The sequence below is a fragment of the Diplotaxodon limnothrissa genome, linkage group LG18 (genome assembly GCF_057381915.1).
Source record: "Diplotaxodon limnothrissa isolate DT_005_m linkage group LG18, D_limnothrissa_male_GT1.1, whole genome shotgun sequence".
Taxonomy (NCBI): domain Eukaryota; kingdom Metazoa; phylum Chordata; class Actinopteri; order Cichliformes; family Cichlidae; genus Diplotaxodon; species Diplotaxodon limnothrissa.
In genome coordinates this window covers 22253438-22280954 of record NC_140613.1, presented here as the reverse complement: position 1 = coordinate 22280954, position 27517 = coordinate 22253438, and the positions used below count along the sequence as shown (strand labels likewise).

The following is a 27517-nucleotide window of genomic DNA, read 5'->3' as shown; positions in this document are numbered from 1 at the left end:
GCAGTGAGATCATGTGAGAGTCCACGCTTGGAGAAAGTAGGTTAGCAGGGTAGACTGAGAGGAAAGCAGGCGGAGAAGTCACAGAGGCAAAAAGGGGGGGTCCGAGCACCGCTCTTCCACCGTGGGACTATTCTGTCAAGAAGAAGGAGGAAAAAAAAAAGTTGATCCAAATCTATTCACCAGTGCGCGGAGACAGTTACGATGCGAACCAAAGCGACTTCGTACACTCTTTTATTTTCCCCGGACTTTACCGAGCGATAAAAAAGAAGAGTTTCGGATAGCTTTTTTTTCTTTCCCCTGCCGTGGTTTGCGAAAGCTGCCTGCAGCTGGGACGAAGTTAATATTTACAGAGTAAATTGACTCTGGCTCCAGCGCCGTATTCCCCTCTCTCCCCACTGTCACTTACAGTAAACCCATGTAGTCCAGTCTTCGTCGTTCTTTCCAGAAATAAGAAAACACCAAAATGAGAGGTAAGTTTACTTTTTTTTTTTTTAAATGTCACAATAAATGCGTGTGTTTTTTGGGGGTGAACTTTGTATTTTGTGGTTATGTAAGGAACAGCCACATGTGTGCACACAGGGATTTAGGAGTGCGCCTGTTTTCCTCTCAGTTCGCGTTAATCCCTCATGACTGGATTATAGGCGCACAGAGCTGCACGCCAAAAGCTAAAGGACGCAGCGCTGGAGGCATGGCGTTCACTCGTGACAAATGCTAAATGTTATACATGTTTACTTTTCTTTCTTTCTTTTTTCCTATGCATCTGCTTATTATGATAACATCAGACCAAGTCCTAAATGCACACATGCGCATTTGTGCTTTGTAACTTGTGCAGTGACAGACCTTACAAACCTACCTTTTTAAATAAATAAATAAGAAAACTTAGAAGTGTGAGCGCGATCTCACCTGAGACTCCTGTAAATTTTGCCAGGGCGTCCATGTTGGGGTTATGCAATGAGGAGAGGGAGGGGCGTGGAAGGAGGATGTTGTTAACCAAAACTAGAATTATGTAATCGAGATGTTATTTGACCTTATCAGGTGTCTAATCGGCTAAACTAAAGCTTAAATAGGCCACATTTAGCAATAATCACGCAATCGAACATCATAATAATTATAAATTAAGATATAATCTTGAATTTGTAAACTTATAACCATATATTTTGTTAATATTTCCATATATTTGAAAAATAAGAGCCCTTCAAATGCGCGTGTTTTCGTGGGTTTTTTTTTTTTTTTTTTTTTTTGCAGCTGATGTTACAACACGGATCTGAGCAGCAGTTTGTGTAGTTGTGTTATTGTTGTGATGCGGTGGCTGTGGCAGCATGGCCGACTGTGTGAGTCTACAGAGGGAGACGGACCTGGCTGTTCCACTGACCTAGTTATGTCACCCAACGTTATACAGCACACACAGCGGAAGGAGGGGAAGCGGCTCCGGGAAGCGTCGTGCCGCCCGGACGTGCGGCTTCATGTGCGATTACAGGCTCGATGTTCACGGTGTCGCTCCCTGACACAGGCTGAACTTGAACTTGGCCTGGGAAGAGGGCAGCTCCAAGTGATAAAGGGAAGGGGCTTTTATAATGAAATACTAAAGATAGATACGATTTCACATGAAATCAAACTAGTCCTCAGATTTGCAAAAAATGCAAATCACTTTCATATGAAATCTTTTTACTTGTTGGAAAGAGGCAGCATATAAGACAACCCCCTCCAATTACAGCGGTTTTAAAGAGGCTGATAGTGTTCTGATGGTTGGATCTGTTTGTTTGGCAATTTGGGAGTTTTGGCCAGAGCAAGGATTACTATCTATCATGTACAGGAAAGGAGATTACCTGCAAGGAGTTTGGGGGTTTTTTGGCAGGGGAAGAAAGATCGTTTTTTTTTCTCTTGTACTTAAAAGATAGAGAGGTGGGGAGGTAGGGAAGGGGGGTATCTGGTGGAGGGAGTTTCCCTTTCTGGCAGGATATTCAAATGTAAACAATCCACAGCCCTTTCTTAGTTGGCTGCACTCAAAATGTAGTTTAGTCACACAACCTGTCGTGTCCTCACTGGAAAAGCACATCAGCATTTTTTGCTATTTTATCCCATCTTGAATCGTTTTGATTTCAGAGTGTTGAGTCATTCCAAATGTTTAGGCATGCAGATGGGCTCTGGCCTGTTGTGATGTCTGGGCTTCTGACACTTCCCCTCGTTTGCTGCACTAGACAGCACTTCTACAAAATGTGTTCCACTTATTTATAACCTAGCAGACAGTGAAAGATCACAAGACTCGTGTCATAAGCTGACAGCCAGTGTAGGAAGTCCGTGACTTTCTTAGCTCTGTTCTAATCTCTCCCAAGTGGGGCCTCAACTTGGGCCTCCACTTGCTTGTTTTTGCATCTTTTTAAATAAAGTAAGCTAAATGCACGGGTGGCCAGATTGTATATGTTAATTTAATGCATGCTGCAGTCTCAAGTTCTTGTGTTTTAAGTTGTATTATTCTAAGAGAGTTAATAAATATAAATATATATCAGAGATATAATTGAGCACATAGGTTGTTTAAGACGGTTCCAATGTAATGTAGTTCCAATGCAACAAGGAACAGTCACAGTGGACTGTTGTTATACAGCTCTGTGAAACACTGTAAGCCTACACCCAATTAGAAAGCATGATACAACAAGCACTTCAGTGTTTCCAGTATGTACAGTATAGAGCTCCAGCACAAGGCCTCCACCTTTTGTTGAAGGTATTTTCTGCCAGTCATTATGAGTAGGTAGCAAAGAATTAAAGGCACGCCGCCTTTTATAAAGACTAGGATCAATCTTAGTGTATCACTTGTTATTTTAACCCTTTTAATAAACCGACACAAACAAATTGTCCTCCTTATAATTTAGTTTTTATGATTATATCATCGAGAAGTGGCATGTGTGCGTGTGTTCTTGCACGTATGTCTCAGGGAACATGTGGAAGGTAAAAATTCAGCTTTCTCTTTTATTAAGCTACTGACACACTGACATACTGACCATTTGACCCATAAGTCAGGTGGCTCCTGGGTGAATTACTGACTGTTTGTTCCTCGTTAGATGCAGAGAAGTGAACTGCTGGAAGCTCAAAGTCAGTGATTTTATTTCCTGTTTCTGTCTTTGCCTCTCCATACCCCACCCCTAGTGAATTAGCCTCTTTAGAGATAACAAGGTTACACATTTAGCTGCCTGATAAACACTGTGAGGCCAACGTGTTTGCCTGAACCGTTAAAGAGCCTGTTCCCTGTTTATTTTGTGCAAAAGGTTTGGGTGCGCCAAAGTCCTACAGACGAAACACCTGCCGTACTCAAACAATACTCTGCGTTTGCCATTTGCGTCATTTCTCATCATTTGTTACTAAGTTAATGTGTCACCCAGTAATAAAGCTACAGGATATATGAGCTATGTTAGCGAGAAGAAGAACTACCTTGATCCTTTTGGAGAGCTGGCTGTCTGAAGAGTGCTAAAGGTCACATACTTCAGACTAGTTTTCAGGGTTAAAGGTACATGTTTGGTTTTTTTTGCAGTTTAGTGTGGCCACTGTTGCTGTGTCGCTATCAGCATTTCAAGCAGCTGAATTTTTATCAGGTAGTTAGCTAACAGCAATAATTCTGTAAAGATTAGCCAAATATCTGACATCTGAATATCCCTTAATCACTAAAGGCACAAAAGTCTGCAAAAATTAGGACAAAATGGCTTCTAATACATGCATGGGCTTCATAGTCTTTAATAATGGTTAAAATAATACTTTTACAGTGTTGGTCCAAAATCTAAATGCGTCAATTTGAGGGGGCATTTTTCACCATCCTATCACTAGTGGTGTTTTTACGTCAAACATTAACCAGCCAATCAGAAGAAAGTTAACCGGTAATTAAAATAGCTGCTATTTGAAAATCTATTTTGCCACTGACTGCTTCTTTTTTAAGGCATACCTCTTAATTTTCTGTATAGATTTTGTTTTCTATCTAATCAGTTTAACTGCATGGCTGTTCCTTATTCAGAGCGACTTTAAAACAGGGGAACAGAGTAGATGCATCTGTTTCTGTCTCTGGTTTTTCTTGGATGTCTGCACAGATTCAGAAAAGAGGCCCATGAAAGTATGTATGTGTGGTTGTAGCAACAGGGGTGGCTGGCTGGGCATCTGTGTTATTCTGGCTCTCAGCACAGGACAGGAATAGAAGCAGAAGCTCAATGTCAAAGACCTGGGAGAGGAGTGGGGGCTGAATAACTGACATTCAAGTTCAGAAATGGTATGGTTTGCATGGACAGCAGCCAGGGACAGGAAGAGAGGGCAGTCACAGTTCTAGCAAATGTAGTTTATCTTTAATATAAAAGCAAGGTGAAGCCCTAATTAATCTATACAGAAGTAGGAGAAAACTGTGAAGGCCTGTGTTGGATATTAGGTAATGTGCAGTTTGTCTAGGCCTGCTATCGTTGCCTTTCTTGTTAAATTTGGCTGTTATGTAACCAAGCCAGTTTGCTAATGCAGGCCACAAGCCTTCAGGGAAATGTTTTATGGTGAAGTCTGAGCATTGTTCAGCTCCACCTTAAAACTGCTCCGCAGCGCCGGGATCGCGCTCGCCTCCCTCTCCCCCTGCAGTGGGAAAGTGTGTCAGTAGGACAGACCGTCCACATGGGCTGACAGGCTACATCGCCCGAGTGACGTATGACTCAGCCAATACCAAGAAGCTGCTAATGCAGCTCAGCCAGTGGGAGAAAGAGAGGCTGAGCAGGGCGGGTTGTCAGTGTTGCTAGAGTGAGCGTGCTGAATGAGTGTTGTTAGGAATGCTCACAGACAGGAGTTATATAATCGTGAGATGAGGGAGGGGTGGAGGGGAACCTGAGAGAAAGAGAAGAAGGAAGGGAGGGAGGGAGGGTGATATTTTTCCATTGCATGTCTGCAGCTGCCTTGATCAGTTGGAGTATTTCAGTCAACAGTTTTAGAGAAGAGACAGCCGACTGTGTCATTAGAAAAAGAAGTGGAAAGTTGTGTTTTCCAGTACCTAAGAGTGCAACAATTCCTTCTCAATCCCTAAGTGCTTTTCCATACGTGATCCTCGCGGCACAAAGGGTGATTTTGTAAATCAATCTAGGATAGTACAGGCAGAAAACCTCTGCTGTAACTATCATATGATATAGAGCTTGTCGTCTCTACCGCGACCTAAAGAGAACGAGTCTTTGTGTATGTGTCATATGTGCAAGTGTCATGTGATTTCATATGTGGTTGTGAACTCTGTTGCCTCATGGGGGCCATTTACAGGGCGCAGACAAACACAGTTTATGGCAAGTTCTCATATACACTGTGTGCTAATTGCGGGACGGTTTGTTTATGGGGTTGTTGACATTAAATAATCGATGCCAGTGCTACATAGTGGAGATCACTCAGTGGACTAATTACAAGATGTGTTTTTGAGTGGTCTGGGTCAACGTCAAAATACGGTAATAATTTCTTACCAATACCAATGAAAAGGCCTGAGGTGCATTGTTTTCAGTTAATCATATGGTGTACCGAGCAGTTTACAACACAAAGAAGTTCAGAGATCAGAAGGCGTAAAAGTGGTGCGTTTGGGAGAGAAATCGGGATAGCGCGGTCTAAAGGCTAAATTTGTGCCTGGCTCAGGGAACAGAGATGTAGGAATAGCTTTAATTGTATTAAGCTGATTGAATTTGGGAGTGAAACTAAAACTTTTCCAGATTTTGAACAGTTGTAGGGCTGTGTGGACAACAGATGTTGGACTCCTTATTTAGGAGAAAGGAAAGCCAGCGCAAAACAGCATTTCTTTGCCAAATATGGACTTGTATGAAACTATTTTTGCAAGTCTTACTAAATATTTTTCTTCCTGTTTTTGTGTTGTGTGTTTGGATGTTAAAGCCAAAGTATGACTGAATATGTAGTCTGAAAGCCTAATGTGAAGCACGGCTTTCCTCTTAATTTTGAGACACATTAAGGAGCAGTTTTCTGACCTCTCCTCCATGTTTCTTTTCATCAATGCAGCTCAGATCGAGGTCATCCCCTGTAAGATCTGCGGGGACAAGTCCTCAGGAATCCACTACGGAGTCATCACCTGTGAAGGCTGCAAGGTGAGCCCAGAGTAACGCCTTGGTATCAAATCTCACTTTAACCGAGCTGTTTTATCGAACGTTTGCATCTCATTCGCAGTGTCTGTATTTTGTCTTCTTGTGTGTGTTTAGGGTTTCTTCCGTCGCAGCCAGCAGAACAATGCCATGTACTCTTGTTCCCGTCAGAGGAACTGCCTGATTGACCGAACCAACCGTAACCGCTGCCAGCACTGCCGCCTACAGAAATGTCTGGCTTTGGGCATGAGCCGAGATGGTAAAAAACAAAATACACGCAAAAACCATGCACTTTATCCACCTTACCAACTTCCTCAGTCTTTAAACTTTTAACAGTTATCACAACCTATTTGGTTAATCTGAGACTTGCTTAAATAAGGGAAGTAAAGAGATATGTGTGTATTCAGTGACACGTAAGGCGTGTGGGTGTCATCGGTTTCAAAGCTGATGCCAGAGGAATTTGAAGACCTCACCAGTAAAGATCGAGATCAGCTGTTGTAAGAGGGTTGGTCACATATAGACCTGTTCTGTGGGCTGCAGAAAGAAGACAAATATTATGTGTCTGCTACCCAGGGCTGGGTAATACAGTGCTCATATATAGAAATAGGGGATTCAAAGTGAGGTAAGATATCCTACAATTAGACTGAGGAAGAAATGTTTACACAAGCTCTTGAATTAACCTAAAAAAAAATTTGAAAGTGCAATATCCTTTTATCTTTTCAGCAGAACTTTATTTAAGCTTTTATATTTGCTATTTTATATTATACTTATTTTATTCTGTGGAATGAATGAGTTGAACTCCATTTTCACTGTGCAGCAACATAAAATAATCTTTATCTGTATCTTAGCTTAAACGTGACAGTCAATCACATACTGTACATTTAATAAATAAAATGTATTTGTTTGTCTACTATAATGAAAGTATTTCTGTTTTGCAGCGGTGAAGTTTGGCCGTATGTCAAAGAAGCAGCGCGACAGCCTCTACGCTGAGGTTCAGAAGCACCAGAAGTCCCAAGAGTGTGTGGGGTCTGGAAGCGGGGGCTCTGCCACTCTGTCCTTACCCAGGGAAGATGGAGTCTGTGGCAGCGGTGGGGAAGATGGCGAAGAGGGTTTGAGCAGGTCCTACAGCAGCGGCGGCTCCAGCTCCACCCTCAGTGACCTGGATGACATCGCCGCGCTGCCTGATCTGTTTGACCTGCCGTTGACACCCGAGGAGGCCAGCGAATACTGCAGCCTGGAGCTGCTCGGAGGCGGAGGAGCCAGTGCCGGGAACACCTCCAACTCATCGTCTTCTTCTTCCACTTCCTCGTCTATGTCCAATCAGAATTCCCCACAGCAGACCATGCTGGATGGCGCGGACAGTAATGGCATCCAGCTCCTGCACTCTCACACACATTCGCTTCTGGGACACACACATGCACTGCTGGACCAGCTGCCTGATGACTGCTCAATAACAGACCTTGGTGAGTGCTTAATATAATAAACAACAAAAAAAAAGTTCTTGTTCTTCACCCGTAAACCCGTGTGTACAGGAGTACCTCAAAATGTCAAATAGCAGTGGCTGATGTGTAACAGGACTTTATTTGACAGGATATAATAAAAGAGAAGAGTGATTTAGAAGTCCGTATTTTCCTAGTGCATGCTTTTCATGCAACGTTAATATTTCTTTCAGCCGTTTGACATAGTCACTCTTAATGGTTCGTGAAGCTTATGACTGATTCTGGTTAAGCAAAGCAGAGTCAGTCTGGATCATTATTTCAAGTAAAATATGCAGGCTTTGCTTTGAGAATTTACAGTGAAATGCTAAAAGTATTTCTTTGTCAACAAGCAAAAGGGTTGAGCAATAAGTATAATATACTACATGAAAAAAAGTTAACAGCAAAAAAAGAAATCATATTCAATTCAAGGACAAGGACATGGTTCATCAAAAGGTTGATTTAATAAAAGGAATCTGAGTCATACATGCTAAATCTAAAAGCAAAGAACGTTGGCAAGTTTTATAAAGAACACAAAAAAATAATAATAGTCAAACTATATAGTACATCATCTCTCCAAAAACGGCAACAGATGAAGGGATGGGTGTGTTTCGGGTCTCTGGAGATCTTGAGCGTGAACACATTTCACTTTACAGGTGTTGCAACAACAGACTGTGAGGAATTGAATGGGGTTTTGGTTTTTGAACTTTTAAATCAACCAAAAAAACCACTTGTGAATAATAAATGCAGGAGGTGGTAAAATGACAAACGGCTGTGGAAATAAGGTGAGGAAATGAGCCATTAACACTCCTGTCAGGGTCAGTCAGCAGTAACAGCAGAGTGGTGCAAAGCATCTAGTAATTCAAGGTCACATGGCCATGGTCTGTAGATGTGTAAACAATACCAGTGTTACACTGTAACTCTGCTGAGCTCAATGCTGTCTTTCCAAAGCGCAAAATCGGTGCTACCGCAAATAAACAGCACTGATTGTGTGTGTATATACCTGTTTTGTCTTACAGAGCACATCACTCAGAGTATTGTTAAGTCGCACTTGGAAACGTGTCAGTACAGCGCCGAAGATATGAAGAGATTCAACTATGTACAATATACACCTGAAGAAATGCGTACTTTTCAGAACAAGGTAAATAATCCGCACGTGCCCTCCTGAGGATCATAAGGAAAAGGAAAAAAAGACCTAAACCAAGAAGACTGATCCTATTAGTGAGCATGGGTTATATAGTCAAAGCATGATGGAGCTTATTCTTTAGTGGCATACACCTCCAGTCCTCATCTAAAACTCACAGTAAGCCACACTATTGCTTGGCATGTTCTTAACCATGAACATCCATATTGTGGTTTTTTGAGTCAGTCGGAAAATTAGAAAGACACATGTGTCCATAAGATGTACTGTAATATGCAAGTTTTTCTATACTTAACAGAAAAACAAAACTATTTACATCTATATTAATATTTGGGCATCAATGATCGTATTTCTTTTTAATGGGAGGCTAGGCATCAGGATGCTGTCCATCACATTATCATTGTGACATTGATGAACTTTTAGAACTTAAATCTCTTCTTTCTTGCACACTTTGCTTTTCAGTCTGCTGAGTGGATGTGGCAGCAGTGTGCACACCACATTACCAACGCAATCCAATACGTTGTGGAGTTTGCCAAACGTATTGCAGGCTTCATGGATCTGTGTCAGAACGATCAGATCATTTTGCTGAAAGCAGGTTAGTGCACAGTCTATGAAAGCGCAAATACTCTGTTCACTGAGTTTGTTCTTCGTAAGTAAACAAAGGCTGAAACTTGCTAACTGTGATTCCTTCTGCTTTGTTTTTTTTTGTCTCCAACTCTACCTTTCCCTTTTGTTTTAACTACCCGTTCGTTTGTTTGAATAAACTATACGCTCCTGATCTGAACACTGTACCGAACACATCAAATTGCGCAATCCTGGTGGGAAAAAAACCCAAAACATAATTTTATGTTACCTGAATACCTGCATATATCTGACAATGCATTTCTGTAAATGTTTTGAACTTTTTAAAACACTTTAAAACTGTTCAAAAATGTCTTATATATGCCGTCCTTCAATCTGGGTCAAAATTGCTTACATCTTGTTGTTTGTTTTGTACGTGTTGGAGTATCTTGGGCTTTTTCTATCCTCCCCTCCTTCTTTCTTCTGTCTCCATCTTTTTTGCTCTATCTGTGGCTCCGTTTTTAGGTTGCCTGGAGGTCCTCCTTATACGTATGTGCCAAGCGTTCAACAGCAGCAACAACACCATTTTCTTCAATGGAAAATTTGCTTCAGCTCAGTTCTTCAAAGCACTAGGTGAGTATCAGAGCATTAAAAACAATACAATAAATGTCGGAAATATCACATTTCTTTTTCTTTATGCAAGGTTTATAATCAAACATCTGTTCTAAATGCAATATGCAAATCTACCATTAGTGCATTCAAAACTGCCAGTGATCCCACTGTAAGAAATACAGCCAACACCTCTATACCTGTTACCTAAACCCTACATTGATCAACACAAATCATTATTATAAATGACATAACAGTCATAAATGTCACTGTAATGCTTTTTCTCTAAGATAGTTATTTCTCTTTTATTCTTATCAGCAGCAGTTCGTCACAACGAGAACAGATATTAACGTTAATTAGGGCTAATTGAAACCCTGCAGATGGATTTTCCAGTTTTTGCCTCATTTTTGCCTCTGCGATATCACCGGTGCGCTCTAACAGAAGAAAAATCAGCTTTAAAAACATTTAAACTCATTTAAAGGAATGCTGCTCAGGTCTCATTTTAAAAGACAGATTGGTCAGTGGGGAAGGATTTTCCCTTTTCTTAAATACTTCTAAGAAATCAGATACACAGTAATCTGAGTAAGAAAGCAGCTCATTTAACTGTTATGAAATTTCCAAATCAGGAAGAGAGACCGAGATCTTCAATCTCTATGCATGTCCTGTTTCTCTAAGCAGTGCTACCTTTATGATTATTATTTCTGACAATTAACTTATCAAACACAATGCATGTGTGCAGGCTGTGATGATCTCGTCAGTGCAGTGTTTGACCTGGGGAAAGGACTCTGCCGTCTACAGCTGTCCGACGACGAGATGGCTCTCTTTAGCGCTGCTGTCCTTCTAACGCCGGGTGATTATCTTTCATGCACATCTCCTTGTCGCTCATACACACTTATAAAAGCAAACAAGCTTGAGAAGAGCTACACATTTGACTGCAAAATAATAGTGATAATCAGAAAACAGGTTACACTTACATTCATGTATTAGTTTTGCTTTAGATGTTTATTCTAAATGCAATACTGATTATTAAGCTAACTTGCAGTAAAAAACCTTAATTTGTTTTCTTGCATCCGTGTATCAGCTTCAGCATCACATTTGTGGGTTGCTCGGATGACAAAAGCGTAGATCAGTTTCATGACATAATTGCATAAATGAAGCTTTACTCTACCTTATTTATCGTTTCCTGGGGATATATACAGTATCAGGCTGGGAGAGAAGGTGTAGAAATCCTGACACTTGATGTTTCTATTCGATTGGATGGTGTCAGCTAGCCCTCACATCTCTATCAAGGCTTTCGTTTAAAATCTCATCTTTAGAACTTACACTGTAGGTGGCTAATATCTAAATGTCATCTCTGTAGACCGACCCTGGCTGACAGAAGGGCAGAAGGTTCAGAAACTCCAGGAGAAAGTCTATCTGGCTCTGCAGCACAGTCTACAAAAGAGTGGCGCATCTGACGAGAAACTGGACAATGTAAGGTTAAGCAAACGTTGCCCTTTTTAAACACGCACAGTTACGCATTCACATGTTTACCCTTGTATTTTTTTCATCCCCACAGATGCTGTCCAGGCTGCCTGTAATGAAGTCCATCTGTAACCTCCACATTGATAAACTGGAGTTTTTCCGTTTGGTCCACCCAGAGACAGCCTACAGTTTCCCACCACTGTACCGGGAAGTGTTTGGCAGCGAGATATCTCTGCCGGACTCCACTGACAGCTAGACAGGCAGTTAGGCAAAAGACAGAGAGAAAGAGAGAGAAAGTGCATTAAGATGTAGGGAAGCAAAAAAAAAAAGAAGAGAGAGAGACAGAGAAGGGTAAGGATTTTTAAGATCCACAACCAGCAGTTAAGAGACAATCCAGGACTTTAAATTTTCCGTCTCCCATGATCCCAAAGTAGTCCTCCACTTTCCCAGCAGGCAAAAGCACCTTACACTACAGACCACACATGCTCACGGTCCTCTGCATATTGTAGCATTGACAACACACATATGGGTGTAGTAGTAATAATAATAATGATAATAATACCACAGCAGCCCACTGAGCATGTAACAGCTGCAAGCTCTAACACATGTTCAGCATGTGATCCACTGCGGATCACCCAACCATTTATGAATGTACCTCATCAATAAGCACAAAAAAAAAAAAAAAAAAAAAAAAAAAAAAAAATCAATAAGCACCAGTGCACAAGCGAGAAACAAACAACAGAGAATGTACAACCCTGCCACTTTCGAGACAGAGTTTTACAAATAGCGTTTGTATAAAGTTGCATCAAGTAACAAGTCTCCCTGTTCTTGCAGCTCTTAGTCGATATTCATGCATCTCAGTATGGTACGTCCGCGTATTCATACAGACAGCATCCTTGTACTGACCATCACTTAGGGACCAAGATCATGAGTCAAAATTTGTGGGGGTTTTTCTCCATGACTCACAACTTCGGCTGAACTCAAAAAGCTAAGTACCAGTTTCACTCACTTATTTAGACAGTGTTTGGTGCTGCCTTTTTGTAGGCTCTTGTAATGCAATGACAAACCTCAGTCCCACGCACCCCCTTCCTTGTAAATGCCACTTAGTGACAGGACATGATGAAATTATCTTTAATTTATATACACATTTATAAAAGAAATATTTTAAATAAGAATGTAAATAGATAATAGTATATAAGTGTATGGAGAGAGTTAGAATGTGTGAGTTCCGTTTGGCATGAGAGGGAGAGAGAAGAGGATAGCAAGACGTGAGAGGAGGATTTTTTTTTTTAACGGATGGATACGTGAGGAGAACTGATATTTGGACTGGAATTTTTTTATTTTATTTTTTTTGCCTGGATGATTTTTCCTCTCCTGACAATACTCTCAGGTTTGCACGGCAACCAACAACCCCAACCGGGCAAAGGCGCGGCCGTCACCCCAAGCGACGGTTTGGACATTTGCTGCAGATGCAACACAGCAGCGGAGCCGGTGTTCTCGAACTTAACGAAACAAACATTGTTTTGAATTTGAACTGTCAGCTTTCGGTTTGCACTGTGGCGTCCCGTCCCTCCGCCCTCCCCTCTGCCTAAAAAGACAAGAGGATAAACAGTAAGGAAACGAGAATGCAAAAAGGCAACTGACGACTTCAGGAACTGCATAACACAAGCGGACAGACCAGGACTGCCCACCTGTTTCTAACCAGCAGTCAGTACACAGCTAAACTGTCTTCACTCACAGTGTTTCAGGTGGTTAAATGCCGGGATAACGATGGTCCATAATATGTATCATTAACCTTCTTTGCTGGTTGGTGCAACTGTATTATTTTGTACATTTGCTGTTCCTCTCTCCTCCTGTAGTCCCAAACCCGACACTTGTCTTATTACGAAGCACTTATACTTTTCCTCGTTCTCATTGGACACTAGTCTAAGGCCAGACAGAGCTACCAGCTGCCCCCCTGAGTTGGGCTTCAATGCCAGTTAAGACTTCATTTAATCTGTTGAGCTATTTGTATCTTTTGTTAGAAGCCTGTCACACAAAAGTCACCCATAACTGTTTACATTTTTTGATGTACATAAATAACACACGTTCTAAAGGTTCTATTTTAGCATAGAGATGGGGATAAATGTCTTACGATGGGCGATGGTTGTCGAGCAGAGTCCAAGGACCTGCTGCCTGCTGCTCAGGGAGCTAGCTGTGATCTCCTGTCCCTTTATTACCAGTGTCGTCTTTTAGCCTTGTACTCCTCACACCTTTGCACCTAAGATGAAACGCATAACCATAATCACTGTGGACGTAAGTTATTTTTGTGAATGTTACTCACAAAGTGTCAAAGCCCTTCCCGTTTGTCCTAATATTGTAACTTTAAATTTAAGATGCATAGGATTACAAAAAATAAATAAAGTAAATAAGTTAGAGTTCAGGATGAATTTCGTTATTGGGTTTAATGTTTCTTTTGCTGTGATTTTCATTTATTTGTCTGTTCTCCACTTTTTTTTTTCTTTACGTGTCTCCACTTTCGTCTTGTAAAGTCAGTGATCTATTTTTTTTTAATTGAAGAAAGAAAACTTCAAACAAAAAAATGTTTGTCTCCCTTCTCTTTCCCTGTATGACAAAATGTACAAGAGGTATATTACTAGTCCAAGAGTCACACAGCTCGATATACAGTATATTGTTGTCCAATGGGATACATTATATGTGGTTTTAAGAATGTAATAAATTGTTTCTTTTTCTTTTGAAGTGTTTGTGTAATTTATTTGCTTTTGTGTCAATTTATACAGGTCAATGCACAAGAATATAGGCAAATGTATAGGCGGTTTTCCACTGTACAGCATTATCAGGGAGGCTTCAGACTGGTCCCAAATTCATGCTTCTGTGAACCTTCCCTCCCAATGCCAGACAGTGGGAGTTGTGAAGCGCTATCTTCAGCCGCTGGAAGAGTTAGGAGTGTTGCAGCAGATGGTCTGATCCCCACGGACCCTTGATCACCATATAATGGAGACAGACTGGGATTACATGAATGTAAAGAAGCAATCCAGACAGCCTAAATCCACTGGTGAGCTCACCAAGATGCAAGAATGTGCTGGTGTAAGGTTAATTTGCGTATATAAAAAAAAGTGTAATTTGCCACTTAAAAAAAATAATTCATGCACTATAATTGATAAATACATTCTGACTAGAACCTAAAGAAAATTCACAGTGCTGCATGAAAAAAGTTCTTGCATATGGTTACCGTTCGGTGTGGGCTAAAACCAAACGTGAAAAGCCAAGAGCATTGTTGTACTTGATCTTGTACACTGTACACTCTAAAGTTTCCACATGCCATTAACCATAGATCTACAACAAAAATCGATTTGCTAGAATTAGTTAGTTCAGGAAATCACTTTAGCTGACTGTGACTTTCTTCCTACAAACTCGTTTTGTCCTCAGTAAATTAATTTAACACCTCAAATTAAGGTTTAGATTTTTTTTTTTACTTTTTAAAATGCATTTTAATCTTTTATATTCAGCTATAAAATATTATTTGAAAATATAATAGGTGAATCAGTAGTGGAAATCGTGTGGAAAAACGAATGACCAGTTACTTATTAGAATAGAGAAACAACCTTTAGGCTTCAGTACTTGCAGTTTTAATATGGAGTAACGATACCTTAAGGTGGGCAGTTTATTAGTATTTTTATTTATTAGTCTACACGAAGTGCTTTGGTCTACTTTATCCAGCCGGATGGAGCCTCCCACACGAACCTGAAGCCAGGAAACTGTGGTTGCTTAGCAAACTTCTCATCCACGATCCAAAGTTTGGAGACGTGTTGCTCAGTCGCTGTTTGTGCTGTGAACTCAGAGCACCTGCTTTCCTTACGTTTCCCCCCTTCTTTGAGGTCCAGGTGGCAACGCTGAAACCTGCAAAGATGTCCGTCGCAGGATTTAAAAAACAGATTTACAAAGCCACTCAGGTAAGCGCGCGACAGTTAAACATTAGCCTGTCGTTTAGTTAGCCATGTAGCATTCTGACTACCTGGTTAAGCACAACGGAAAACTTTAACAACAAACAATTAAACACCTCCAGCTTGCTGCATATACCATAGGCTATGTTTTTGTTAAACATTTCAGAATATGACAAATGTGTTGCTAACGTAACGGCTAACGTAAAAGTTAATAGTTGACTTTATCTTAGCTAATGCTAATTAGCGAAACATTGACACAGCACTGGTTAACCCAGCTGTTAATCTTTCTATAAAAGTTTTGTTTTCCTCAAGTCTAACGATTTGTATTTATGCACCCACTGTTTTCTGATAAATTACTTTTTCCCCTAAGAAAGTGAGACCTGGGAACAGTATTTGTACCGAGCTTCTACCAAAGTTTTGTACTACTTGGCTTGTGCTCTTGTTAAATTGATGTTAAAAGAGCAGCAGACAATCGGAGGTTTCTTTTCCGTCTCCCAAACAGAGACCTCGTACGTTGGGTGGAGTTTCTTCGTATCTTTTCAGTGTTTTGTTGTTGTTGTTGTTGTTTTCCATAGCAGGGCAGTTAGCCAGTCTTGTTCAAAACTAAGGTTCCTTATCTGTTTCTTGGTGTATCGCAACAACCCCGAGACAGATGAGCTGTCCTGTTAAGATGATAACAGTTAAAAGTAAACTAATTTTAAGTGTTTAAGTTTCATATGTTTCCCAGCTGTGTAAAATGATCTGTCATTATTTCTTAGATATTCTGTTCATCAGTCACCTGGTGTAATGTTCTTTTTTTTTTTTTTTTCCATCTTCAATAAGGAAGTATAAAACTCTAAGCTTAAGAGTTCAGTGCTGTGTTTTAAACATTAGCTTTTCTCATTGCTGAGCATCTCCTATGTCACATAACAAGCATGTAAAAACTGAAGCAGCACACGTTAACATAGACAGCTGAGGGATTTGAAAGCTTAGATTCAGATGATTACACAAATTTAAGTCTGTGCATTCTTGTTACATCATGAATTTATTGTACTGGGTTTGTCTCCAGCTTCCACTTATCCATTAACAGTAATGCTTGTTATCAGAGAAACATAAATAGCTGCCCTTTGATGTAAATGCAAAACCTGCCCATGACCTGCGTTGTCCCTGTACCAGCTTTGCTAACATCATGTGATATAAAAGGGATTGCGCTTACGTCGGTGGGTGTGTGCGTCCTCCATTGTAAGTAATGGAATCCTAGTAATGTGGATACTGCCCAAGCCAGCTTCAAACTCACAAGTAATAACACAGATCTAGTTGTTATGTTAGTACTGTAACAACGGATAGGTGAATCCACAGAAACCAGTTCTTGCTAAACTAGCTGCACAAGTGGTTTGCTAACTATACAGAACAGTGACCAGTTCCTGTCATAGAAAAATCAAGAATTATTTAATATGCTATGGCTGCAAACACACAAGATTTATACTGAGTGTTTTTTTTATCTGAGTTGTACTACCTGGCCCAGCACAGCTAAGCATCTTGTCATTCAGGTTTTAAAAGAAAAAAATGGGGTGGAGATTATTAGTTGTGTAAGGTAATTGCCTAACAGACTTACGTCATATGGCCTAGATATTAATTACATATAGATTCTACATTTACATTTTAAAGTTAAATCTTAAATAAAATGTGCGATTTTTCAAATTACTGTTTTTAGTACTTTGCCCACACAAAACCCCCCACAATTTTTATTTCCTATAGCCACTGTTGCAGGAAACAACTAAATAAACAAGCCCTTCAGCATGTTTTACAGTTTATAAGTGAAGTGCCAAATCCCTGTGCAATATCACATAAATGCTGAATGGTTCATAACCGTATCAAAAAAATCAGTGCACCTTTAATTACTCAGATTATTAAGACTTCCTTTATGTTTGACAGACTAATCTCTCCTCGGCATGTGGCCACCAGTGTTGCACAAATTTCTGCCATTCTTCAGAGGCCATTTTTAATTTGCTCCTTATTAGAAGGACTTTGTGTTGCTTTACCCTTTATCTTATTAAAATATCCCAAACAAATACCCCAGACTAGAGCAGGGCGATATGGCCAAAAATATTTATCACGATATATATTTGAAAATTTGTGATAACGATATAACCGACGATATAATTGATGCGAGACAAAATACAACTCCACAACATTACTAGCGCAAAAAGACAACCTTCCATTTATTTTCACTTAAACAAGAAGCTGGTTTTTATGTACATTAAAGCTTTATAAAAATGTAACAGTGCAAATGCAAATTCCTTGCTGAAAGTTTAACCAAAAGGCATTTCCAGTAGAAATGGGCTGACATATCCTGAGCATAACCATATATAATATCCACTGAAGTTAAAAAGAGGTGCTTTGCAACATTAAACTGCAGTGTGCAGTACGCATTTTTCGGACCATAAGGTGCACGGGATTATAAGGCACATTAAGCGAAACAAAGCAGTCAGATAAATCAAACTTTATTAAACTCATTCTTCTTGCTTCCTCCACTTCTGTACCATTGATTCATTAATGTTGAATTCTCTGGCAGCTGCTCTATTCCCATGTTGTTGCAGTATATTAATGACTAACCTCGTATTGTGGATGGATTATCTCAGTTGTTCTCCTGACTGAAGTTTGGTCCGTTTACAGCACCCTGCCATGCGATTGCATTTGTCTCTAACCATGAAGAACCTTCACGTTAACTTTTATAAGTGGAAAAGTGTTAGTGTTCGTCCTCCAGCTTCACTGTTTATGTTATGCTAACATAGCTGTGTCGCTAGCGATCACGTAGCACATCATTATATACCAGCTAGCCCAACTTCAGTAACCCTACAAACGTCACTGCTGTTTAGTTTCCTGTCTTCATTTATGTTGGAAGTGATAGCAGAGCTGTACGTTTGATTTTTTTCAGAAATCTCTCAGTCAGAACATGCTATATCATGCTTAGGTAACTAGCGAAACTAGCGAGCTAACTTCCGCTAGCTTCCTGCTAACTTCTAACTCCGTTAAATGTAATAACTTTTGTTTTCATGGATGCCTGGAAGTTAAACTTTATAGTTACACCTGGTAAAGCAGCAATGCTGATCGTTTTATTAAAGATGAAAGAATTTAGACAGTTTTTAACTCTAAGTGATGCTGCAGTGTTGTTTGACCTGAAGCATACGGAGTTTAGGACCCAGATTACTCCCAGATTTAAGAGCATCTTAGTCCGACAAATACGACAATAACAACGGCCGCTTGCATGTTCTGCAAAAAAATGTGCTTTGTTGTGTATCTGACGGACAAACACCAAACCAGTTCCACATCACGGAAGTTGCACCATTTTTACAAACCAATTCTGGTTCATCTGTTTCACTCAACAATCGGCCATGTGCGTATGAAAACAAAGGCACTGCGCATGCGCGTTTTACTCCCATTCTATCGCGATATTTCATTTTCCTATCGTTGCCTAACATTATACGGTATAATATGGCCCAGCCCTACCCCAGACGTGCAGGCCCAGGTCAGAGTTTTGTGTTTTTACCAATAATATAGAGCTGCCATGCCAGAGGAACAGAGGAAGACCACAGAGGAGATTCATGGAGCTAGTGGTGGAAGAGATCCTCAGTGTTGGTGTGAAAAAAGAGAATGTTAGGGATAGGGTGAGATGGAGGGAGATCATCCTTTGTGAGTGCGCATGCGCCATTAGCGTGCTGCCTGCTGTAACCCCTAATTTCCCTCGGGATGAATAAAGTATTCTGATTCTGATTCTGAAAGGGAGGAAGTGTGTAGTGTTTTGGCATTGTGCTTTGCATCTTTTGGCTACAGTATTCCCTTTTTGCCAGTTTTTGGAGACTGCCAGTCATCTTGTCAGACTGTGTCATGGTGTCATATGGATCATCCAACATATTTTTACAGAAAATATGTCAGCTCAAATGGGGCCTGCTGGGCCCCATTTGACATTATAATTCATTATAATTAGCCCATTTTGAACTTGGAAATGAATTTGATTTTAAAGTGGTAATTTCTGCTCCTTAGTATACTGAAGCCAAACCCTTTCACAGGAGCTGAATTGGTTTTACTTTTCTTGTTGGCCAAAGACATTTCTTGGACTAAGCTGAATTAAACCTGCCACTGTCTCGTGTGGTGCTCAATAGAAGATGGCTAAGCTAACATTGCAAGGTCAGATCTGCACCTAATTGCTTGTTTGAGGTCATTGCTGGAGGTTTGGTGAGTTATTAAAGCCAAATGTTCACTCACTGTTTTCCCTCCTGCAATGGGAATGTGTGTTTGTCTGTGTTCAATAAAGCACAGAAAAATAATTGTATTTTTAACTCAAGCCTTTGATTAGTTTCAGATCAGATCAGATTTGTTATAAGGGCAGAAAACCACAGAGCTGCAATGAGCTAAGTTTTGACTTCCCACTGTGCATAACAACTTCTCATCTGGTACAAAGAGATTCTTTGATTTCAGTTTCTAAATAGGGAAACATCCAGGGCTAATCTATTTCCCATGAACCCTTTGGTGATAGGTGCTTAGGGCGAATTTCAGAGTCATTGAAGGTTAGAAAAAAACATTGCCAGGCCTGTGTACAATAAACTGGAGAGATTGATCAATCCATCTGTTCATAGAGTTTTATGTGTAGTGTGTTGCTGACAGCTGCACTGGACTGAACTGAACTGAAATAAGAGCGCGCACACACAATGAGCCTCTGTTTGGCTTGCCAGGAGACCTAGTGGAAGAAAGATGAAGCCTGCATCTGTGATTATTAAAATTATCCATGGATGTGGCTGTAGTGTAGGAAACTCTGCTAAAAGTCTGTGCTGGCCTAATGGAAAAAAGGAAAACTTCTAGTATAATTCCTTATGGAATTATGGTTCTAAGTAAAGAGGAAAGAACTCAGTCCCTCACACAGAGCTGAGGAGGTTGCTTCCCCCATGGAAAATGGACAAGTATTGGAACTTGGGAGTTAATTAAAACAAAATCTTGAAAGATAAACAACAAAGTTTTAAAAGCAACAAAAGCAAAGGCGTTGCAGAGGGTTGTGAAAACTGCCCAACGCATCGCCGGAGGACCACTTCCTGCCATAAAGGACATCTACAGGAAGCGGTGTCTGAAAAGGGCTGGGAAAATCATCAAAGACCCCTGTCACCCATCACATGGACTCTTCACCTTCCTGCCCTCTGGGAGGCGCTACAGGAGCCTCCGGACTAAGACCATCAGGTACCGGAACAGCTTCTTCCCCACAGCTGTCAGACTCCTGAACTCTGCCTCCTGACATCTGACCCACGTTAACACATGGACATACACACATCCACAACCACCTACACACACAATGGACAACTGTACCCTCATACACACAATAATAACATGGACTGAGCCACCACTCTCAACCACTAGCACTATAGCCTCTGTAGAAATTATCCACATATTTCACTTATCTTAACTGCATTAATGTATAATTCTCTGTAAATAATCATTCTGTACAATTCGATAATTTTTAATTCTACAACTGTTTATAAACTGCATAGTTCACATTTCTGTATAACTGTATATCTCATATTTCTGTATAGTTTTTTTAAATTTCATATTCTGTATAGTTTTTCATATTTATATCCTGTTCATAGCCTGTACTCACTACAGCCTGTACATACTTATAGTTATAGCATATTCATAACATACTTCATACCGTGTACATTATAACATACCATAATAGACCCATTTCTGTAATATACTCACATATCTATATTATTGCTAACATATATTTGTAATATATCTGTATCATGGCTAAAGCACTTCTGGATGGAAACAAACTGCATTTTGTTGCCTTGTACTTGTGACATGTGCAATGACAATAAAGTTGAATTCTATTCTATTCTAAAAGCACAGGTGTCCTTGGATCTGGAAGTGGATAGAGTTGTATGCAAAGGGTTAGGCATTTTGTGTTGGCGCAGACAACCAGCATTTTAGATTCTCTGGAGATTATTTAGAGAAGCCAGAATTTGTCAAGCTCAAATGTTTACAACATTTGTAGAAAAAGTGGCTTACAGTTTTCAGAAACATTCACAGGGATATCAATAGAAATTTTATATGAAATATTTTTCTTTTTCAGTCTTCGTAATCCTCCGTGAAGGCCAGTCAGAATGTTAATTTCAGTCAGTTGTATTTTTCTGTTTGCTCTGGGTTCACAGTTGATGAGTGAGAAGGTTGGAGGTGCAGAGGGAACCAAACTGGATGAAGACTTCAAGGACCTTGAAAGGGTATTTATTGCATTCCACATAATACTTACAGCTCATGTGTTTAAGTTGTATTAGCTTGTTGAAATAATTTCTTCCAGCTTCCTTTGATTTACATAAGTGGCCCTAATGGCATTCAACTTGCATTAAATTTTTTTCATTTCTTGTGTGCCACCAGAAAGCTGATATTACTAGCAAAGCAGTAGTGGAAGTCCTCAATAAAACAACAGAGTACATCCAGCCTAATCCAGCAACGAGAGCTAAGCTTAGCATGCTCTCCACAGTTTCCAAAATCCGTGGGCAGGTCAACAGTCCAGGCTACCCCCAGGCTGAGGGCCTGCTGGGGGAGTGTATGACTAAATATGGACATGAAATCGGCGAGAGTAGCAACTTTGGTAAGAACAGCAGTTAATAGCAGGAAAAGATATAAGGTAGAAGAGGCATGTTATACTTGATAGCATATGCTTTAAATTAGGAAAAGACACAAGAATGTGGACAGTATGATAGGGGAGTTGTGTGCATTTGTGAGGGGGTTGCCGACAGACATTGTTAATTTGGGGGCTTTGTTGTGTTTGATAGTTGCTAATTACATGACTCATATTATCTTAGGCATGCTCATGCTAATTGTGTGTGCATTTTCCACAGGTGGGGCTCTTATAGATGCAGGAGAGTCAATGAAGAGGTTGGCTGAGGTCAAGGATGCGCTGGATATTGATGTGAAGCAGAACTTTATTGACCCACTGCAGGGAATCGCTGAAAAGGACATCAAAGACATTCAGGTAGACTCAAAAGATTTTGCGCATACAGGCCTAGGCATTCACTAATGAGCTCTACAGTCTGCATGTGAGTTACAATGTTATAAAAAAGTATTCAGAATCCAAGCTGACATTGAATTACACTAATGACAAAGAACATTTGTCAAAGCAGTTATGAACAAGTGAAAATCTTTTGATGTTTGTATGATAGTATATATTCTGTGAAATTTCATCCTCCTAATTGTAACACTAATCTCCCACCCCCACTTTGCAGTTCCACCTGAAGAAGTTGGAGGGCCGCCGTCTAGACTATGACTATAAAAAGAAACGTCAAGGTAAAATCCAAGATGAAGAGATCAGGCAGGCCCTGGAAAAGTTCCACGAGTCCAAAGAACTGGCTGAGCGCTCAATGCACAACCTCCTGGAGACAGATGTGAGTATTAAGTAGTACAATGTGGCTTTTAGAACTGCTGCGCCAAGTTCCTTCAACAGATAGTTGTAAGAAAACCTGACATTGTTTAATGAGTCTGATGTAACAAAAGTATTGATGTGATTAATGCCACATTTGTGGCTCTGTGTAAGACCAAAAGGATTAACTTGTAGGAAGACTGTATAAACTTAGATTATATATCTGCAGGAGTGCCAGTGAGACACTCTTTGTTATTCTACAGCACTATCAGCATTATGCATAATGAAAAATACTTTGATAGAGACTGAATGTATTGTGACAAGAGATCCCCAATGAGTTTAAAAGCAGCAGTAGCTTTTAATTTTGACCAATTGTTAACCTAGTTCAGTGTCAACAAACATGGTTATTTAGTCTATAGTCATCTTTAATCATTTTAGCAAGAATAATGATTTAGGGCAGATTTTGTGGCTGCCAAGCTATCTGTGTACCAGTACTTGCAGATCTAAGTCTAGGAGGAAATGTATTATAATGCAAGGTATGCTGATGGATTACTTGTTAAAGTCTGTAATGGTGCATTAATACAGTAGCACTAAACTGAGAAAAGAGTGGCAAGTCACATAAGAAACTACGTAGCGAACATGAGAACCATGTGAAATTACATTGCCCAACTGTTTCACTGTTGCATGTTTTGGAAATGCATGTAGTTGGCAGCTCACAGGTTCTCCAACATCAAAACACACAAGTATTTAAGGGCAGTACGTATCACCTGACTTGCCTTGTTTTTTTTCCAATGTGCTGTGCAGTTACGCGAAACCCGTCAAACCTGTTTGGTGTGGTATTTGCTGTCACCATGTTTCGTTTCTTTTTTCTGTTTTTTAAATACTCATCATGTTTCTGCCTTTGTAGGTGGAGCAGGTGAGTCAGCTGTCGTCTTTTGTGGAGTCTCTGCTGCAGTATCACAGACAGGCCACACAGATCATGGAGGAGCTTTCTGACAAACTGAGAGAAAGGTCAGCACCAGACTATTTTTGGAAAGTGGCATGCCTTTTGTATGTTGAGGCTTCGTCCTCTGGCTCATGACAGGATGATTCAGCCGTATCTTTTATCCATCTGATTACATCCAATGAATACCAAGCTGCAAAATATGTTTAGTTTTTTGTTTTTCTGTTAGAGAAACAAAATATCAGTTTAGTTTAGAACTTTAGATCATTTTGTTTTCTTTTAATAAAATGTGTCTAGTTTTTGTGATTGGATTAAAGCCCAAAATAAGATCGGCCAACTCTTTGTTAGCATGTCTGTATTTGTATTGGCACATCTTCTACTTGTGAGCTCAAAGAGGTAATGGTTTGTGATTCTGATTGTTTGCAGGGTAAATGATGCTCAGTCTCGCCCAAGACAAGAGTACACACCCAAACCCAAACCAGCCTTTGATTTTGGAGAAGTAGAACACTCAAACGGAGGATGCTCTTCATCCGCTTCAAGCCCTCCAGCTTACTCTTCTGGTACACTTCTTTCATTCTGTTTTTTCCCTCTTCATATTGTGTGTGTGCGTGCGTGCGTGCGTCTCATTCATATGACTGATGTGTCTTTCCTTCTGCAACATTAAGCAAACACAGCACAGTATCAAGGGCCATCCTTCCAAAGACCGTCCATCAAGAACAGACGGCGTGAGTGGACAGAGGAAGAAAATGTGTCACTTGCACTGAACTTAAAACTATTACTACTACTACTACTCAGCCTGTTGCACATCTTTGTAGCAGAAAAGTTTATGCATTAGTGTGAAGTGTCTCACTAGCTTTGCTACACTGTGATTGGTGGGTCAATTAATAACCAAGGCTGCAGATACATTCATTCATTGGCAAACAAAAACACATCTTAAATAACCATTGAGTATGGTATTATGTATGAAGTTGTATGTATCTGACAGCTTAGTGCACTGATGACTGAATCTTCTGAATCTCAAGAAGAAAAAAAAACAATCGTGATGTACCCAAATATTTAATTTGCAGTTTAAAGTCTGAATCAATTCTCAGACAAAAGAGAAGAAAATAATGGGGAAAATATGTAGCCTGATTTGTACTCCTGCATTGATTTCTTGAGGTTCAGAAGGATTCTCCTTAAGCACACTGGTGACTAACTTAAAAGTCTTTATGTTTCCAGTTTTTATGACTTGGACTTCATGGCTACAGAGTGGACTGGAAAACATTGGTGTTAAATTCCCTATAATGAAAACCTTTCAAAGGAGAATATACTAACCTCGTTGAAGGGAAATTGTTTCCATGGAATAACTGTATTTGTTTTTTGTTTTGTTTTTCTCCCTTTCTCCATCTCTGTGCCTCTGTCTCTTTCTTCAGCTGAGCCTTGCTGTAAGGCCATGTATGACTTTGAGCCAGAGAATGACGGAGAGCTGGGCTTCCAGGAGGGTGACATCATTAAATTGGTCTCTCAAATCGATGAGAACTGGTATGAAGGAAGCCTCCGTGGAAAATCAGGATTCTTCCCCACCAACTATGTTGAAGTGATGGTCCCTCTGCCACACTGAAAACAGCAGGGGTTAAGATTATGAAGAGTGGAGGATAAAGGATTACCAGATCTCTTGATAACAAAGATTATATAAAGAGTAAATATCAAGACAATGACCAATATTATTTTGTATCTCAAGGTTAAAGAGTACACACAGATTTGTAAAAACATCAAGGGCAGAGGAATGTTCGATGAGCCAAATTATATCGTAATATTTGGGTGCTTCTGTCATATCCTGAGTTTAATAGCCATTTTCTATGCACCTGTGCACTTTTTACACTACACCTCTATCACCAGGACTGATTAAGAAATGCTGAGAGAGAATGGTGTTTGGGGAAGAAATGGTCTACAAACTCCTAAGTGCAACAACTTTATTTTTCTTATCCTGTTTTTATACTCAGAATATTACGTTTCGTTCTATGCATTGTTCATATTGGTACTACACACATGCATGCGTTCCTCTAAACACTATTCATACACTCCCATTTTTAATCTCTGTACCTTAAGGCCTTAGTACTGTGCGCCAACATGGAGGACTGGCTACCCTTTATCAATGTTTAGTCTCTGCCGCCCTCTAGTGGTCACAGAGTTTCTTCTTAGCTCCTTATTCAGCAACACTATTCTGTGATGTTTGTTGGCTGTTTCTTACCAAATCTATGTTGGGTCCTAAGTTTTAGTTTGCAGATGTTGAAACAGCGTGAGTGAGTCAATAGATGTATTTTTTTCTAAACATTGGTAGTTTTAGCATTAACAAAAAGAATTGCAGTTAAACTCTAAAAATTACAATTTAACATTATGTAACGCAGGTTACTTACAACCTAGATCATACTGCCCTCATTTTATTCAACATGGATGCCAAAGAATTTTTTTTTTTTTAATTTCCAAAATGCAAAGGGCTGTTCGTGTGCACAATTGTGTTGATATTTCAGATGATTACATGCAGCATCCCACCGTTCATGTTGTGCAACGTTACACCAAAGCCAAAACCATGTTCTTTTAGTTCCTGTTTTCTCAGGCTCTATTGATACTGCTGGCAGTGTCACTCATAATGTTCTGTGGGGTGTTTTTTTTTTTTTTTGTTTTTTTTTTAAAATTCAGCTGTTTGTTTCATGAACTTTCTGTCACTGGTGCATTTTCCACGTCAGTGCTCGGGTGAGCTTGGCCTTATTATTCTAACCTCCAATTTGATGCGTGGAATTTAATCTGATGTGTGTTTGGTGTTTTTTGTACCTGCCTCAGTTTTCAGGCCGAAACTGCATCAGACCTGATGGGGGTTACTATCTTCCAGTGACTGTGTACTGAATTTACAAATAATAAGGAAGGACCTTTGCACAATGGCTGGTTTCAGTTCCAATTAAGCCTATTACAAGCAAACTATGAACTGTCATGGTCTGTGCTGTTCACTAGAATGCCAACTTTCTCCTCTTGTCATGATCCCCTTGTTAGACCGCCCCCTGCCCCACTCATCTCTCCCATCTCCATTTAAACTGAGAGTGGAACAGACAGGTCTTTTCAGCAGGCAAGGGCACACAGCACTGGATTATGCCCTCCCCCACTATGCGTTATTCACCACCTGCCCCTGTGCCCCTACCCCCTTTCTCATTATCTACCCCATCCCAAGCCCACGGTGCCTCTGAGGCTCAGTCTCCCAGTCCATAATACCATCATTGCTATCACAGTAGATACCTCTTAATGTTTTGCTTGCATCTGTGCTCTGTTATTAGTGGTATGCATTGCACCGGGGGTTTGGCATAGCAGACTAATAATTGTGGTTCAGGTGTGGGTTTACATGCCTCATTACACCTAATCAAAAGCCCCCTTCCCAAGTTTAGGAGAGGAGGAGGGTCAGGGACTCAGGGGCTCAGGTTGAGCTGTTCTGTAGCTTGTATAATATTCATGAAGAACAAAGGGCTAAGATCAGCTTTTGTCAGCTGCTGCTCTTACTGTGGAAATAAAGCTTTTATTTCTTTTCCCCCCCATCATGCACGCTTTTGAATTTTCTGTGAAAGTAGCCTAACTTTTTGTATGTTTTTTTTATTCTAGCTTTTGCCATATGCAATGCCTCATTTTTTGTAACTGTGACACAATAGGGAGAAATGTTGAGACTAAAAGTGGGATTATCCTGGATTATCTTTAGGATGTATGAATTACCTCTATGCTAAATGTAATCTTGTGTATTGTATAATTAATGTGGTGTATGAATGAATGCTGTCCATTTGCTTCTTTAAATAAATGTTAAGTAATTTGTCCCGTGTGTCTGTGTAAAACTAAACTGCTACAGTTTTTGTTTTGATTTTTTTTTTTTTTTTTTTTCGTTGATTATCACACAATACATATTTTGACG

The 27517-nt window shown here is 40.1% G+C and overlaps 2 protein-coding genes across 4 annotated transcripts; both read left to right on the top strand.

Moving 5' to 3' along the window:
- Window positions 1-11657, top strand: LOC146613586 (nuclear receptor ROR-beta-like). 2 transcript variants are annotated; one of them, XM_085378936.1, is made up of 10 exons: window positions 1-470; window positions 5992-6077; window positions 6189-6330; window positions 7010-7534; window positions 8566-8687; window positions 9150-9282; window positions 9774-9881; window positions 10597-10707; window positions 11218-11330; window positions 11416-11657. In XM_085378936.1, exons 1-10 carry the CDS (start codon window positions 464-466, stop codon window positions 11575-11577), a joined length of 1509 nt encoding a protein of 502 aa, XP_085235062.1. In that variant the 5' UTR covers window positions 1-463; the 3' UTR covers window positions 11578-11657. The 2 variants fall into 2 exon arrangements, with proteins under 2 accessions (XP_085235062.1, XP_085235061.1); XM_085378935.1 differs by lacking the exon at window positions 1-470 and having other exon boundaries at window positions 1125-6077.
- A 3466-nt stretch (window positions 11658-15123) lies between these two features.
- Window positions 15124-25775, top strand: LOC146613585 (endophilin-A2-like). Of its 2 annotated transcripts, XM_085376949.1 has the most exons (9): window positions 15124-15274; window positions 21442-21510; window positions 21665-21881; window positions 22132-22265; window positions 22516-22674; window positions 23557-23660; window positions 24019-24152; window positions 24258-24317; window positions 25005-25775. In XM_085376949.1, exons 1-9 carry the CDS (start codon window positions 15230-15232, stop codon window positions 25190-25192), a joined length of 1110 nt encoding a protein of 369 aa, XP_085233075.1. In that variant the 5' UTR covers window positions 15124-15229; the 3' UTR covers window positions 25193-25775. The 2 variants fall into 2 exon arrangements, with proteins under 2 accessions (XP_085233075.1, XP_085233076.1); XM_085376950.1 differs by lacking the exon at window positions 24258-24317.
- The last annotated feature ends 1742 nt before the right edge of the window (window positions 25776-27517 follow it).